This window comes from Cricetulus griseus, chromosome 6 (genome assembly GCF_003668045.3).
Source record: "Cricetulus griseus strain 17A/GY chromosome 6, alternate assembly CriGri-PICRH-1.0, whole genome shotgun sequence".
Lineage (NCBI taxonomy): Eukaryota > Metazoa > Chordata > Mammalia > Rodentia > Cricetidae > Cricetulus > Cricetulus griseus.
In genome coordinates, this window is record NC_048599.1 from 144146531 (window position 1) to 144162316 (window position 15786).

Genomic DNA, 15786 nt, shown 5'->3' on the forward strand with positions numbered 1-15786 from the left:
TGAGCCATTTCTCCAATCACTAAGGGTGTGTCCCCCCCCCCCCCCCCCGAGACAGGGTTTCTCTGTGTAGCTTTGGAGCCTATCCTGGCACTCGCTCTGGAGACCAGGCTGGCCTCGAACTCACAAAGATCCGCCTGCCTCTGCCTCCCGAGTGCTGGGACTAAAGGCGTGCGCCACCAACGCCCGGCCCACTAAGTGTTATTTTTAAATGGTTCTTCATCTTGAGTTACAGGATTTAATCCACTGGTTCCTCCCAGCCTGTGGCTTGTTGCCTTCATGGAAGGTTTTGGGTGACAGGGACCAAAGTTAAAGGGTTTAGGTGAATCACCCAGTAAAAAACTGGAGGGAAATGGGGGGGGGGCTGTCTGAGCAGTGGGGTCCCAGATGTACCTGGTTCTCTGATGGACTAGACTGAAATGAGGGGATAGGAAGTAGGTGCTGTTGACAACCCAAGTCATTAAAAGAATGGAGCCACCCTTTGCTGGGGTAACAAAGACAGAGATGCTGATCTGGGAGTTAAGCCAGGACCTGGCCTTTGACATGTGACACTTCATGCCTGTCAGCTGTTCCAGTGTAAAGGGTGAGCTTGTGGTTGCAGAGGCTCAAGCACTAAGTGAGAGCCCTCTAACAAAGCTCTGAGGAGACAGGCTGAGTAGGTATGACAGAAAAAGGTCTGAGCTGACTGGCCTTTAGCACCTGGAAGGCCTGGGCAAAAGCAGCCTGTAGTATGTGCCTGGAGACCATGTGAAGAACAAGCTCCCAGCAGGAAGAGGAGGCTCATGCCACAGATGGAGAAACCCCAGATCTAACCAATACCCACTAAAGGCAAAGTGCTTCTGAGATGTTAAGGTGTAAATATGTAAGCAGTGGATGAGGAAAATGTAAATGTCCCCTAACACCCATGCCCAGAGCAGAAAAATCCCAGCTCCATTGTCACTTTTGAAGCAACTTTATTAGAAGGCTGCTTGCCTTTGACAAAGTCCAGTTACAGCGATAGACTATGCAGAACGGTAATTTTTGCATTGATCTTTGCATCCTATTTGGATTTCCCTCATCAGGTTGTTCTGGGACCGAGGAGGCACAATTGCCAAGTGGCCAGCTGACCACTCATTGAGCAAGGGCAGCCATGGGCCAGGAGGGAGCCCAGGTCACAGGTTAGGGAGGGCAGGCCACCCAGTCCTCCAGTCCTCACCCTCATACCAAATTCCCAGTGAAGCACCCACTGCCTTGTCATTCCAAAAGGGCAAAATAAAGAAATTCTTCCCTCCTCTCCGCCTTTCCCACGACCCTTCCTGGACTGCCAGGGGATGCTTCCCACAGCAAGGTCCTGGTGCCTTTTCCTGTTTCCAGCTGGGAGAGGAATTTCTTTGGACAGTGTAGGCAGCAGGTAAGGTCACTCTGTGGCCACTCTTCCATCTGTCTCCCCACCCCCCACCAGGTGGTGATGGGAAGGTACAATAAACCATGAACATAAAATACGAATAAAAAATGAACTTGACAATGACAGGCTATTAATTAAACAAATCTATAAAAATAGTTAGGACATAACTCTGTTCAAATAAATACAAAATAAATAGGCTCCAAGCAGTGTGATACGCCGTGTGGAATGTGAGGCTGGTCCCACTCGGCCCACAGGACCTTGGAACAGACTTCAAAGCAGCCAAACCACTTCCCTCTGCACCCCCTCCTGCTCTCTCTGTAAGTGCGGCCCATGAGCAGTGTCCAGTTTGCCCTTCTGAACCAAATCCTTTATCCAGTGAGACATGATTAAGGCCTTCAGCATCTTTTCCTTCTCATCATGGCAGCACGCATGGGGCAGATACTCTGCCTCACCCTCATACCACAAAATGGAACAATAAGTATGGTCATGAGCTGATGCCAGTCCTGACAGGGCTTAGGGACAGCTCACAGGACATTAGGCCCATGCAGGCAGCACAAATCCTCTGGGATCCAGGTCCTAGAGTAGCTTTCAGCAAAGCCATGCACCATGGTGCCAGGCAGCCAGTGCCTGAGTACCTGGGCACATCCAGGTAGCCTTGCTGGTGAGCTCAGAAGAGGCAAGGACGTATGGGGTACTCCTTCAGCTTCCCGTACCACAGGTCCCCATGGATGCTGCAGCCTGGGAAACAGGTTTGGAGGACCAGCACTGAGGCAAGAGGGACAAGAAGAAGTGGGGATTTGCCCACTTCCTACCACAGCACATCAATGAGAAAGATGAGAGGGGACACAGGAATGCTCTTTGGACCAGAGGGAGGTTATGGCTGAGGTCTGGCTGCGTGAACGAGATGGAAGAACTAAGCTGGCCTCCAAGCTCACTGTCGGGCAGGCACTGCAGAAAACATCCTGGTTCTAGGTGCAGGAGCCCACATCCTACTGACCTCTGGACCCCAAGAAATGTCCACAGGCCTTCCTTGGAAGGGACACGGGGTCTGCCAGGTCAGCAGGACCAGCCTAGAGCTTGCCAGTCCCTGCCCCTCCCCTGCGGCATCCTGGGTTTCACAGCCTGGGTAAGTCAGCTTAGTGTTGGCACATTCACAGAATGAGATGGCTACACGTCCCGGGCAGCAACCCAGGATCACCAAGTCCACCACCCTCCCGTCACCGAGATTGCACGCCCAGTGTGATCTTCAGGTTCTCGTATACCACGTAGCTAATGCTCACAGCTGGAATCACCTTCATGAAGTTGGGGGCCAGCCCCCTGTATAGCCCAAAGGCCCCCTCAGTCCGCAGAATCTGTTTGAAGAGGCTGCTCATGGTTACCTCGGGCGCACCCTCAATGGAAGCTGTGGGAGAGAGGTCACTGATCAGATGCCACCTGTCAGCCGTCCCAGCTACTAGGGACATAAGTCAGTGCAGCACCAATCTTACCTTGTGCCTGCATCCGGGTCCTGACCAAGGCTAGTGGGTAGCTGGCCAGCTGGCCACAGGTACTGGAGATAGTGCCACAGGCCAAGAGAACAAACACACCAGGGTCTGCACTGTTCACTGCATAGCGCTGTAGCCAGGTATTTTTCAGTGTCTAGAGGCAAACAGGATCAGATGTGAGCCTTAAAGAGCCAGCGTGGGAGAGACATGCTGGGGGTGGGGCAGTTCTGAAATCCACAGGAAAGCTATTTCCTATTACATGAGACCTGAGAAGCCAATGTAAAAGAATTCGCTTGGCCTGGGCCTTGCTGAACTCCTGACTAGCCTACCTTTTGAATCCACTGTCACTTAGGTTCATGGCTAGGACAGGGAGCAAGATGAGGGTGGAAGGAACACTATGTTCCCATACAGAGCACCTGGCCTCTGTGGTCTGGAATCTGAGGAGATCTGTGAGTCCCCAATGGTCACTGTGTTCTGGGGTCATCTGCTGAACCAGTAGACCATAAGAGGACACAGAACCTGGGACAGAGTTTGTACCTGCTGTGCCAGAGGGGCAGGATAACAGGGGCCACTGTAGTGAACAGCTGACTGCTATCTCTCCTCTAAGTATCTCTATCAGGGAGGATGTGGGTACTGGGCAGGCGCTGAATTTCCCTCTGTGGCCCCAGGGTCTATGCCCAATAGGGCCTCACCTCATAGACAGCTAGATCGATGCCAGCATAGGGGATGATCCCCAGCATGTTGGGGATGTAACCTTTGTAGAAAGCAGCTACACCCTCTTTAGCCAAGATCCTCCTGGCACAGTCCAACATGCCCGAGTACTGGCCTGTCTTCCGCAGGGCCATTCGGGTCTTCAAAACCTACAAGGAGAGTGACGAGAATCATGAGTATAACCAATTCCTCCCTGTGTTCCATGTGTGCCACTCACTCCAGGACCCAGTGGCCCTTACCTCCATTGGGTAGATACTACTCTGGGCAATGGCCCCAGCCAAGGAGCCAGCCACAAGCCTTTCATGGATCCTCAGTGTCTCCTGATCACTACCAACAAGGCGCTTCATCTGAAACAGGAAAAACAAAGGGGATATACCTGGGGGCTACAGCATTTCTCCTGGCCCTGTCCTTCCTCTCACAGCCATCAGCTTTAGATGAAACCTGTGATCCTGAAGCTACTTTATGCTGTCCCCAAATGGAAGGAAGTGGTAGGAGAGTTGGTGTCATCACCAAGCCTCCTACCTACCTTGCTGTCCTTTGGGTACAAGTAGTGGCTCTAGTTTCAGGGACCTCAGTCCTGCAGATACCACATAAACAGCTACTATATGGAAAATCTCTTCCAGGTCCTCACCTGCTCATATGCCATGAATTTGATGGCCGACTCGGGGGCAATTTTGATGACATTGATGCCATTGCCCCGCCAGAGAGACTTGGCTCCCCCTTCCCGAATCATCTGTGTAAATCCGCCGACGATGCACATATTGTTGCTGCGGGAGGCATGGACCTGACGGGGAGAAGAAGTCAGAGGAACTCAGTAGGACTGAGGGCTGCCACTGTCCCCCTTGGGAGGAACACCAGGAAGGCTCCTCCCTATGAATAATCTGAAGAATAACTTAGCATCCCAAGGATTCACCAGGCATGGCTGGATTATTATTACTATTATATTATTATTATACTATGTAGTGCAGGCTGGCCTTGAATTTTCCATCTTCCCAAGTACTAGCATTAGCCGTATGCCCCACCAACCCAGACAGGACAGCTCTTGATCTCTATATATACATCCCTGGAATTCTGTTAAAAACAAAAGTGAGAGGGAACTGTTCAAGTTTCTGCTTTTCACAGAGGCTGTAGAAGGAGAAATGGCTACTTAGGGCCACAGAGCTGGGATGAGGGGCCAACCCAAGCTAGATTAAGCCTAAAGCTCTTCTAAGTCTTTTGCCTCTGTTTCTGGAAGATAGGGAGAGATCCCACTTACTTATGCCCAGGGGTATGGGGTGGCGCCCACAAACCATTAACCCAACTCCATTAGCTGGAGTGGAGAGTTTGAGCTTTTAAAGCAGGGCCCTAGCTGAGAGAGGGAGGGGAACCTGAGCCACCAATGAACCATGGGTAAAATCGATTTCCTGCTCATCTGCATGAGCACCTTTAGTTGGTCCAGGGGACTTCTGGGGAATGTGCTGTTTCTGGGCAGCCCTCCTGGCACAAAAAGTGCCAGAGAGAAGCAAAATGAGGTAACTGGTTACTGTTCAGACAGACACCAAAGTCCATGAGTGTCCACATGTGGGTCACTTCCCAATGCTTCCTCTGACATCAGACAAGCTGATCTCTGCCCTGTGGACGTGGAGTCCCATGCCCTTCAAGCAAGGTAGAGGCACAGCTTCCTGATGGCCTCTAGGTCATGAAAGGATCTGCTTACCCTACCTTCCACAAGGTACCCTATCCATCCTGAGATGTGCTTAAGGAACTCAGGTCCTGCCACACCCCAAGTAACAAGCCCATGTAAGATGATGCATAGCTTATGTTTCTCAGAATAAATTAGACCATCTAAATACAAAGGCCACCTAGGCAGGATCCACTGGTGCCTGCAAAGCATTAACGCCATTAGCTGGGGTGGAAATGTGGGTTTTTAAAGCATAGTCCCTTCCAGTGGGGGTGGGGACCTGAGCTGCCAGCGAAGCCTAGGTAGAGACCTGCCCGCTGCCCTCTCACCTGCATGAGCACCTTCAGTCTGTCCAGGGGAGCAGTGCATGTTCTGGAAACTGCCCCTGCCCCACCTCCGGCCACCAGGTGCCTCCACCACATCCCTGTCTGCCTCTCTTCCACTGTGAACTCATCTGGGACTGTCAGGTTCTCACCAACATCGAAGATCTATGGAGGAAGACAAGCAGAGACATAGCCAACTTTACTCAGGACATCTGTGGCCAAGCTGCTAGCCACCTGGTGACAGTCACTGCCTTCCACCCTCTCAAGTGACCACATAAATGGTGAGGATGGCAAGCACTGAAAACTCACTGGAACTCTTTCTTTTGCTCTGACAGTGGCTGCAGCTCTTGACCTTGTAAGTCGTCTAGAGAGAAGCAGGTAATGATTGGAGGGGAGAGCGTTACAAAGCTGCTGGTTGCTCCTGTAGCTTCCAGCAAGGACTGCAGGAATAGACCACAAGGATCAGGGAAGATGGATATAAGCCTTGCAACCTGATGCAGAACCAGACTGCCGGCAGGACAGAGTGTTATGCAAGGCCTCAGCAAGCATAGTGCTGTGCTGCGTAACACCCTCTCTCTGGAACTGGTCCCAGTCAGCTTTGCTGACCTGTGGGCTGCAGGCCAGAGACAGGCCAGCTGTTCTGAACCCTAGAATCAGCCACTTACTTTCACCCAAGAAGCCCTGACCTAGCTCTTTGGGAGCATGGTGGATAAAGCAGGGGCAGCCCAGCCAAGAACAGCAGAAGTCTTGGGCAGGGGCTTAAGTCAGAATGACATTTCTAACTGTGGAATCACATCTGCATTCCTGAGTTTGCAACCACGTTAACAGTGAAAACAGTATGTAGGCCCCTATAGGGCATGCTTATTAAAAACAAAAACCAAAAAGCCAGAGCCTAACTCTGTAGCCCAGGCTGGCCTTTAACTCATGATGCTCCTCTGTCTCAGCAAGGACATGCTATTTTTGCCATAGAGAGAAACGATACTAAACAAGAAACCCAGGGAAGGCGAAGACATCTGTAGCAAAGTTTCTTCCCCATCCCAAGGACAAAATGTATGCTTCTGGGAGAATGGACCGTGAAGGACAGTGGGGATAGGAAGGTACTCCCAGCAAAGGGCCAAGGGAACAGTCATGCTGTTCAGGCTGGTCAGTGTGTGGAAAAAGGAAGATATGGCTGGCAAAGGGGGGAAACCACATCTTGCTGGCTCAGGCCTGGATGGGGAAGGAATGATTGATGCAGTCAAAGAAGGCTGCCCAAGTGGACAGTGGGTATGTGGCCTCACCGTTGAGTGCTTCCAGTACAGGATGATCTCAGGGATATTCTCCACAGGGTGCAAGAGGTGGTAGTCCCTCCACTCATTCCAGTCGATGGTCATCGTGCCATTCTTATCCATGCTGTAAGGCAGAAGCGTGGTTACTCCTGTGTGTCACACCCCATCTGCCAGCTGTTCACCCCACCACCTGGATGGGACGAAGGTAGGTGCCATGGCCACCAAGGAAACCACAGGCACCTATGTGCCCTTAAGGGTAAGGTGGCTCAATAACCCATTTTCCACAAAATGGAGATATGCTGGCCCACAAGAACCCCACTCTGATCAGGGAGGGAGGCAGTCATGGGGTGAGGTGACATAGATACTTACTAGGTGACAGGGCCCCAGAAGTGGCCCGTTCGTATTCTGACAGACAGACAAAGGAGGATGCAGAGGAGAGAGGAGAAACAACACAAATAAATGCTTTGAGCAGGTTAGTAAAGCAAGCAAACATCCAAGGACACTAGGGGTCAGCACAACAAGAGGACAAAACCTGGGCTCCAGGGGCTGGCTCTCAGTATAGCCAGGGACAAACTGTTCTACTGGCAGAGCTTCCCAAAAGCCCTCTGCCCAGGAGTGAGCCATCTTTCTGGCTAGCATATGTAGCTAGAGAGTGAAGAACAAGCCACTAGCAGCAACACAAGTCAAGGAGCACACATGGTATAAGTCCCTCTCCATCAGGCAGAGAAAGTGTTCCAGGGACACTTCTCACCAACATGAAATGCCCACAACTCATCTTGTCATTTTAAGGGTCACTGGCAAATGGACTAATTACAGATCTGTGAGTCTTAGAATAGGGCTGCAAACTTTGGGAGAAGCCTGCTTTGGGAAGGGGCTTCTTATTCATCCTTCCAAACCACAGGACCAGTTTCAGGGCAGGCAGCAGGTCAACATGAACAGCAGGCGGATTAGTCCAAAAGCCATTAAAACATCCCACAGAACAGAGCAACACAACCACACTCACCTCTTAAGAATCTTCTCTGCTTGCTGTTCAGAGATCTTGACGCCCAAGTCCCGCAGGGACTGCATGATCTCTTGAGCGTCGATTCGTCCTGTGACGACAAGGGCGGTGAGCAGGGTCTGGCAATTGGTAAGCCTGGGCCCTGCCCAGCAGGGAGCTATAAGCCAAACTCACCATCATTCTTTTTGTCCAGACTCTTGAACACCAGCCTCAGTTTTTTCTCATGATCTTGGAGGTAATGTACAAACTCTTCAAAGTCCAGTTGCCCATCAAGGTCCTTGTCACCTGCTTGCACAATTTTCTAGAAAACCAAAGTAAGAACTTGAGGTTTGTCTCACTAGCCTCTTGTCACAATGGGGAAATAACTGCTCTCCACCCAAGATGTCCTATCTGTAAGTGAAGAGAGGCACTCCCTTGAGGAAGCCTTCAGAGAGGCCAGCAGGGCAGTATGGTGCTTGCCCTTTCCAAGCATCCCCAAGTCCAGCTTGGCTCCCCCTGCAGGGCTGTCCCTGGAACCAGACTTTAGCCCCGGGTTCCTTGCTGAGATGTGGGGATAGTGTTAGAATCCAGATTCCCTTTGGAACTCTGCTACTTCCTCCATCTCCTGTGGTGGCACTAGCCCAATAATAATTTGGTGACCCGAGTGAAGGCACAGATAATGCCTACTTGGCAGATATGTTGCCAGGAACACTCTGGAGGCTGCAGAAGATCCAAGGGCAACTATTCTTGGGCTCATGAAGGCACTGCAAGTCCGGCCCCTGGTCTCAGAGACGTCAAATATAACCAACTGCAGATTCCCAACCAGGTGCTGAAGGCCAGGCCTCTTTACTAGTTAAGTGACCTAAAGGCTTTAAGTGACTCTGTCCCTTGGCAGCACCTGTCTTAGGTTAGCTTTGCTTGGCAGCTGCAACAGCAGCTGGATACAAGGCAGTAGGGGATATGCAAAAGGCTTTACTGAGGCCTCTTCAGCAGCTTGCTCTAGGAAGTACAGCTTATGCTTTCCCACATATTACAAAGCAAGAAACAGCACTTAGATGATGTTCACAGGAGGTCATGGGCAGGACTGTCACATGCATTCCAAATTGCCTTCAGATCTTACTGTCACCCTAAAAGTTCATCTCAAGAACTTGAGAACTCATGGGAAAATATGGATCATTCCAACTCAGTAGCACTTTTAAAAAAATTACATTTAGCCAGGTGTGGTGGTGAGTGCCCAACACTGCAGAGGCAGAGGCAGGTGGACATCTGTGAATTCAAGGCCAGGATGGTCTACACAAATAGTTTCAGGCCAGCCAGAGCTACAGAGTGAGATCCTGTCACAGGGGTGAGGGGTGGGAGGAAAGGCTTTTAAATTACACTATGTATTTGGAGGAGGCATTTTGAATCCAAAACAAGAGAATCTCCTAAGTCAAACATCCCTTGGTTTCCTTATGGACAAATCTACTCACTAGTCAAAAATCAACATGCTAAATCCAAGTGTTTTGAGCTGGCTAGGGTTTAAAAACTGATGGATGACTGGCTGGCTCACACTCCCAAAAGTGGCCATCATGGTTTCCCTCTTACTTAGCACTCTAGCTATTATTTGGGGGCTGAGGGGGGCAGACATAGATTCCCTAGGACCCAACAGTGTGAGGGGTAAGCTGGTATGTGGGACAGATGGAGCAAGCATATGTCTTATCTACTAGCTGGGATTATGTTAACTTCTTGCTAACATCTGTGCTCTTAGTCAAGGATCACTATCCCAGATTTCAGGTAGGAAGGAAAAAGTATATGCCATTTAGAGAAGAGGCATATAGAACACTCTCTAGTCCCCAGGTAGCCTGCCACCAAAGTAATCTGTCCTGGGGTGATGCCCTGTGACACAGACCACCCACAACTGTGCTAACTGTACCCTATTTTTAAAACATTCTCAAAGAACTTGCTCTATACCTGTGGGCAGGGTGGTGCTCCCCTATAATCCTAGCACTAGAGGGGCTGAGGCAGAAGGAATGCTGCAAGTTTGAGGCCATTCTAACTACACACCAAGACCCTATGCGAAGAAAGAAATGCCAAGTGTGGTGGCACATGGCTTTGATTTCAGTACTAGGGAGCCAGAGACAGATCTCCATGAGTACCAGGTCAGCTAGGATAACAAAGACTTTGTCTAAAAAAAAAAAAAAAAAAAAAAAAAGTAGGGAGGATGGACAGACAGACTTCCTCCCCCTTTACAACTACTCAGACCCACTGTGTCTCCATTCTGCAATCCACAAATCAACACAGTACTGGGGGACAGCATGGATTTTAGTGAATCAAAGTAAACTCCCAAGTCATGGTTCAGTTTCCCATCATACAGGGGCTAGGATCACTGCTACTATCCTGTTTCCTGGGGGCACCTAAACATTTAAAAGTCCAGGAGGGAATGCTGCCCTCTATATCCTGCCTTTTTCCTACTCCGGTGTTTTAGCCCGGGCCCCAGAGTCATAGGAACTGCCCAAGCAGTGAGACAGGCCAGGCTTTGCCGAAACCCTGTACATTTTAGGAGACCCCACCTCAGCCAAAGAGAAGGGCTCCTACCAGAGATTCTACCTCCTACAAGTGCCTTCACTCCCAGGTCCAGCCTTTCTTGGAAAGTACACAAAGACCAGTCATTCCCATGATATGACACAGACAGACACAGAGGGCTGGGCAAACACCTACATTTCAGACATTCTTTCCTCTAGGCAGGGAAGTCATGCCTAGGTACCATTCATCTTTTCACTCAAAACCGATCCCTGTCTGCTGCCCCTCACCACACTGGCTCAGCATACAGACCTGCTTCCATTGTCGGTAGGTGGAGAACTCCTGCGAGGGGATAAAGACACTGAGTTTGAAGATGGATTTCAGCTCTGCGGGAAGCCCCTTGGATTCAAAGTACTGGAATTCAGTTTGGGCCTCCCCAATGATCGGCACATACAGGCACAGGCAGAGCATGCTGGTGAGACTGGGTGCTCAGGCACCAATGGGAGCAAGTGCTGGCAGAAGTCAAGAGTGGGAAATGCTGGAGTTCCCAGGAAAGTGGCACAAGATATACCTTGCTTCAGCTGTCACTAGCTGCTTAAGTCCTGCCCTTTTACTTAATTGAAAAAAAAAAAAAATCCGCCCACTGTAAGTGAAACCAGCAGCCAATGAGCACAGGTCCCAGCAGCTGGCAGTATCAGGTTGCTCAAGAGCAGAGGAGCAAAGATCAGTACTAACGTCACTGCTTACAGATGTTAACTCTTGGAGCCCAGGCAGCAGGCACTACCTAGGGTTGTAGTCCCATGCCCAAACAAACCTTCACCCCTGGCTGTCAACCCCTGAAAATAAACAAACAGCCAACAGTCTGTTTTCATACAAGGTCCCCAAATGCGTCACATGTGCAGCTTTCTCCTCTTAGTAAATAATTCCCACTGAAAATTCAGTTGAAATAGAGGCTGAATCACAGCCCATTAAGAACTGACCCAGGCTACTGAGAGAGGAATCTGAGAGCCACATCCCCAGCTTTCCTGGAACACACACCCTACAACCCACAAGCACACAGTACCTGGGAACCACTTCTATCAATCACTGGGGTTAGCGAAGAGTGAGACTCACAGTCCTCAAAGCCCATGCCCACTCAGAGCACTTGAAAACCTGGTCTGATCATAACTTTAAGAATTCTGCTGTGCCACCCTGAAGCCTTTTAAAATCAACTACAATTAAATGAGCCAAGCATAATGGCTCAAACTACAGTCCCAGCATTTTGGGGACTGAAGGAGGATCTCCTCTTTGAGGCTCTAAACTACATATTAAGACCTTGTCTCAAAAAATGGGGTGGGATGGAGGCTTAGAGGTAGAATGCTTGTGAGCCACACTGAAGGCTCTGGGAAGTGCCTGAGAGATGAGTAAAGCACACCTCTGGGTGTGTCCATGTAATTCCAGAGAAGACTAGCTAAGCGGAGAGGGAGAGAGGTCCTACCCGGGACAGGATGGGGCTCCAGATGGAGTAAAGGGTGAAAGGGTGAAAGGGTGAAAGCTTGTTCTCTCCTCTCTCTGCCTCCTGGCCATCATGATGGGTTAAAAACAGGAGCCAAAACAAGTCCTTCCTCCAGAAACTGCTTTCACAGCAACACAAATCTGATTGGTTGCTGGGCATGGTAACTCAGGCTTGTGCTTGGGAGACTGATGCAGGCAGAAGGACTGTTGAGAGTTCAAAGCCAACCTGGGCTACAGTGTAAGACTCAAACACTAATCTCAAAAGCTAATAAAATGACTAGCACAAGGCTTACTCACCAGCAAGAAGAGAGGGGGAGAATGGAATTAAACTGGACCCCTCACCTACACAAATACTTGTCATGTGGTTGTATTTGTAATGTATCCCATTATTGCCAAATCCATTGACAGCCCAGGTCTAGAGCCACACTTTCAGAAGACAGAAGACCTCTGGAAGGAGGATCTGATTTCTGATTTTATTTTTAAATTGCATTATTTTTAACTGCATTTGGGTGTGTGTGGTGTGCTGTGCACAAGCCATTTGCATGCAGATGTCCTGAAGGCCAGAGGCACTGGATTCTTTGGAGCTAGATGGTAGGAAGAAGCCTGGTGTGGGTGCTCTGAAAAAGCAGCAGCACGTGCTCTTGCTGCTGAGGTGTCTCTCCAGCCCCCAGACACATCATTCCCTACATGCCAGCCTGCGCTCTCTACCCATTCCTTCCTTCCCTACAGATGAGAGTTGCTGAGGGTGAGATTACATCACTATGACAGGCAGGATCAGTCCCACCCCCATTCCTTCTAAGGCATATCCTTTATCCCTTCATCCCTTCCTAATATAGACTAAGCCTTGTCACTTCTGGGAGGGATTAAAATGGATAGTTACCATTTGGTGATCAGCAAAAGTTAAAGGCTTTCAACTCCAAAGTGTTTTGTTAAGAATTTGTGAAGATATGTGCCTTTAATCTCAGCACTCAGGACATAGAATAAAGCTGCTAAGATTCTAGACTAAGATACTGTTGTATCATTGTGTATAACACTGAAACAGAATCTAACAAAGGAGAAGGCATTTTGGGTTTCCTGAGACTTAAGATTGTAAGTCCAGACCTTGGTGTGAACTGGATCTGATGAGGAGGCAATATCCAGGCAGATTCCTGCTCAGATTCAGCCATCTCTGAAACTGTCCAATCTAGAACATTCTGCTTTGGAGCTATTTTAACACACATCTTAACTCTACTGTTGGGGTCCTAAAGACAGAAGCCTATAGCTTCAGACCCTGCATGCCCTGGCCCTCACCTCTTGCTTGACTCACAAATGGGGTTTTGCCAGAAGTTTTTGGGTGAGGGCTGATGAAATAACTCAGCAGGTAAAGCTGCTTGCCACCAAGCCTACCACTTAGTTTGATACCTGGGACACATGGTAGAGAGAACAGATGCCTGTCAGTCATCCTCCAACCTACACACATACACATACACACACACACACACACACACACACACACTAATAATAATAATAATAATAATAATAATAATCATAATCATAATAATCATAATAAAGGCCAGGTGGTAGTGGTGAAACACTTTAATCCCAGCACTTGAGAGGCAGAGGCAGGCGGATCTCTGTGAGTTCTAGCACAATCAGAGCTACACACAGAGAAATCCTGTCCCCCCCTCAAAAAAAACCCCAGATAGATAGATAGACAGACAGACAGACAGACGGGCTAGTGAGATAGCTCAGTGGTTAGAGTATTTGCTGTTCTTCTAGAGGACCTGGGTTCAATTCCCAGCACTCACATGGTGGCTCATCTGTAACTGTAGTTCTAGGGGACCTAATAGCCTCTTGAAGCCTCCAAGGGCACCAGGCATGCCCATGCATAAACATACATACATATGAAATGCTCATATATACATATGCATATAGTAGAAATTAACTAAAGAGAAACTTCCTTTACTATAACAAAGGTCATTATCTTGTACAGACCAATAGTTTTGAAGAGGCAAGGAATGTTCTCTGAAATGTTCTGCAAGTGGCTGTCAACATACCTTTTTACAATGATGTATCAATTCTATTCCAACATTAGTTAGGGACTGAATCCAGGGCCTTGAGTGCTAGGCAAGTGCTCTACAATTGAGACACACCTACAGGTCCAACGTAAGTTGGTTTTGGTTTTGAGACAGTTTCTGTATGTAGCCCCGGCTGGTCCTGGACTCAGAATCTTCTACCTTGGCCTTCCAAGTGCTAGCATTACAGAACTGAAACACCATCATTATTTAGCTTAAGAAACCTTGGAACATTTTTCTTTTGAACATGGACTGTTCAGCAGAGGCCAAGCATGGTGGCACTTATCTGACTCTATATCCCCAGGAGACTAAGTTGGAGACTAGCCTGGGCTACACAAGCAGACAGACTTTGTTGTTATGCCCACACCTTATTCCCAGAAAGAAAGCAAAGTTAAGCAGAGGTCTTCACACAATAAGCCTGGTGCTTAACTAAACACCCACCTTATAATTCAGAACTCCATCTTCAACACAGAAATGGACTCTTCCAGAAAGAGTCTATCTCTAGGTGCCTGATGTTTGAGGCAAATGCTGTGTCCTGGAACTTCAGACTGTAGGCCACTAGGTGCTGCAGACAGCCATCTCAGTCCTCTCTGCCTAGAGGAAACCTCCCTGCTGAATCACCTGGCTTGCCCAAGTCCCCAAGCCTATGGGTGACAGAACTCAGGCTTACAACCAGGGCCAAGTTTCTGTTACAACAGCCACTTACAACAGTACACAAAGCCAATTCCACAGGAGGAAGATTTGAAAGCCCAGTTTCCAGGAAAGACCTGGAAGCCCACTTAAACTCCATGAGCAACATCACATTGCAAATGTGAGCCACACATGAGGCACAGGCAGCAGACTCGGGCCCTACTTGTTATTCCAAGGCAGCTCATGGCCCTTGGGACCAGACGACAGCACACCGTGCACTTGTCTGCTGTTCCCTCACTCTATCTAGTTCAGCGACCCAGATCTGTTTCCTGTGCTCTGATGCCCATTCCTATGACTAATGTATGAAAACAATGGCAGCAGCACTAGTGGCATCAAATTTCACTTAATAGGTAAAGAAGCAGTTCTTTTCATGAGCATCTTGCCACTTTGATCTACCACGACCACCGTCAGCTTTCCTCATCCTGCCACTCCATCACATGCCCAATCCCCCAAGCAGGAACTTCCAAAAGGACAGGGACACACTAAGAGGGCAGGTACAGTGTGCCTCTGGGAGTGTAGCACTGGGTCTGAAAGTAACTCACTGCTCCTCTGCAATGACTCAGACCAAGCCAGGAGTATTGTGTGAAGGAGCCTGGTAAGCTCCACCCTCAAGGCTCTCAAAATCTCATTGGCTGCTCTGTCGTTTTTATGATCAGGTTGCCATGACAGCCCAGCGTAGCAGGTTTCCAATGAAACTTGCCTACACTTGGTAATTACACACACAATGAGAACAATCCTGAAGGGCCCCTCAGGATCTAAGCTCTACTGTGCAAGGGCACCTCCCACTCCAGACAAATGGCTTTCTTTCCCAACTTTCGGATTAACTGTGAGACAAAGATAAAGAGGAAACTGGAGCAGTTCCTATAATAAGAGCCTGCAGGAACCCGACTCACAAACACATATTTACGTGTGAGAATGAAACAGTAGTGCAGTGGACGACCGAGAACTAAAGGTTCTCCAGACTGCTTCCCAAGCTTGCAGGGGGCTTCCTGCTGAGCAAGGTGGAGGCGGATCCATCTGCACTTGGTGCAGTGTAAACGCTGTTTCCAGTCTTCATTACACTGCTCAGAGGTGCTCTCTTGCTCTGACCTCCCTTTTGCCCTCCCCATGAAGCCTACCAACCCATTTCCCCTCCAGAAACAGAGCCACTAGACGACTTGCGTCTCTGCAGGCCAGGCTAGAAAGTCATACCCAAGGCAATCCCTCGAGGCAAACCTGGCAAGGGTATCCACAGGAAGCTAGG

General features: G+C 49.2%; 1 protein-coding gene across 2 annotated transcripts in view; it reads right to left on the minus strand.

The window, feature by feature from the left end:
- Positions 1-933: 933 nt before the first annotated feature.
- Positions 934-15786, minus strand: part of Slc25a25 (solute carrier family 25 member 25) — a 34837-nt gene continuing 19984 nt past the window's right edge. Inside the window, exons 1-10 of one of the 2 annotated variants that reach the window (XM_027423808.2) lie at positions 10618-10824; positions 8002-8128; positions 7831-7918; positions 6840-6951; positions 5566-5724; positions 4208-4360; positions 3816-3923; positions 3558-3725; positions 2869-3019; positions 934-2783 (exon numbers count right to left, since the gene is read on the minus strand). In XM_027423808.2, coding sequence (XP_027279609.1) covers positions 2599-2783; positions 2869-3019; positions 3558-3725; positions 3816-3923; positions 4208-4360; positions 5566-5724; positions 6840-6951; positions 7831-7918; positions 8002-8128; positions 10618-10776 — 1410 coding nt within the window. In that variant the 5' untranslated portion in view covers positions 10777-10824 and the 3' untranslated portion in view covers positions 934-2598. Of the gene's footprint in view, positions 2784-2868; positions 3020-3557; positions 3726-3815; positions 3924-4207; positions 4361-5565; positions 5725-6839; positions 6952-7830; positions 7919-8001; positions 8129-10617; positions 10825-15786 lie in introns of those variants that run through there. The other variant, XM_027423806.2, reaches the window with a different exon arrangement.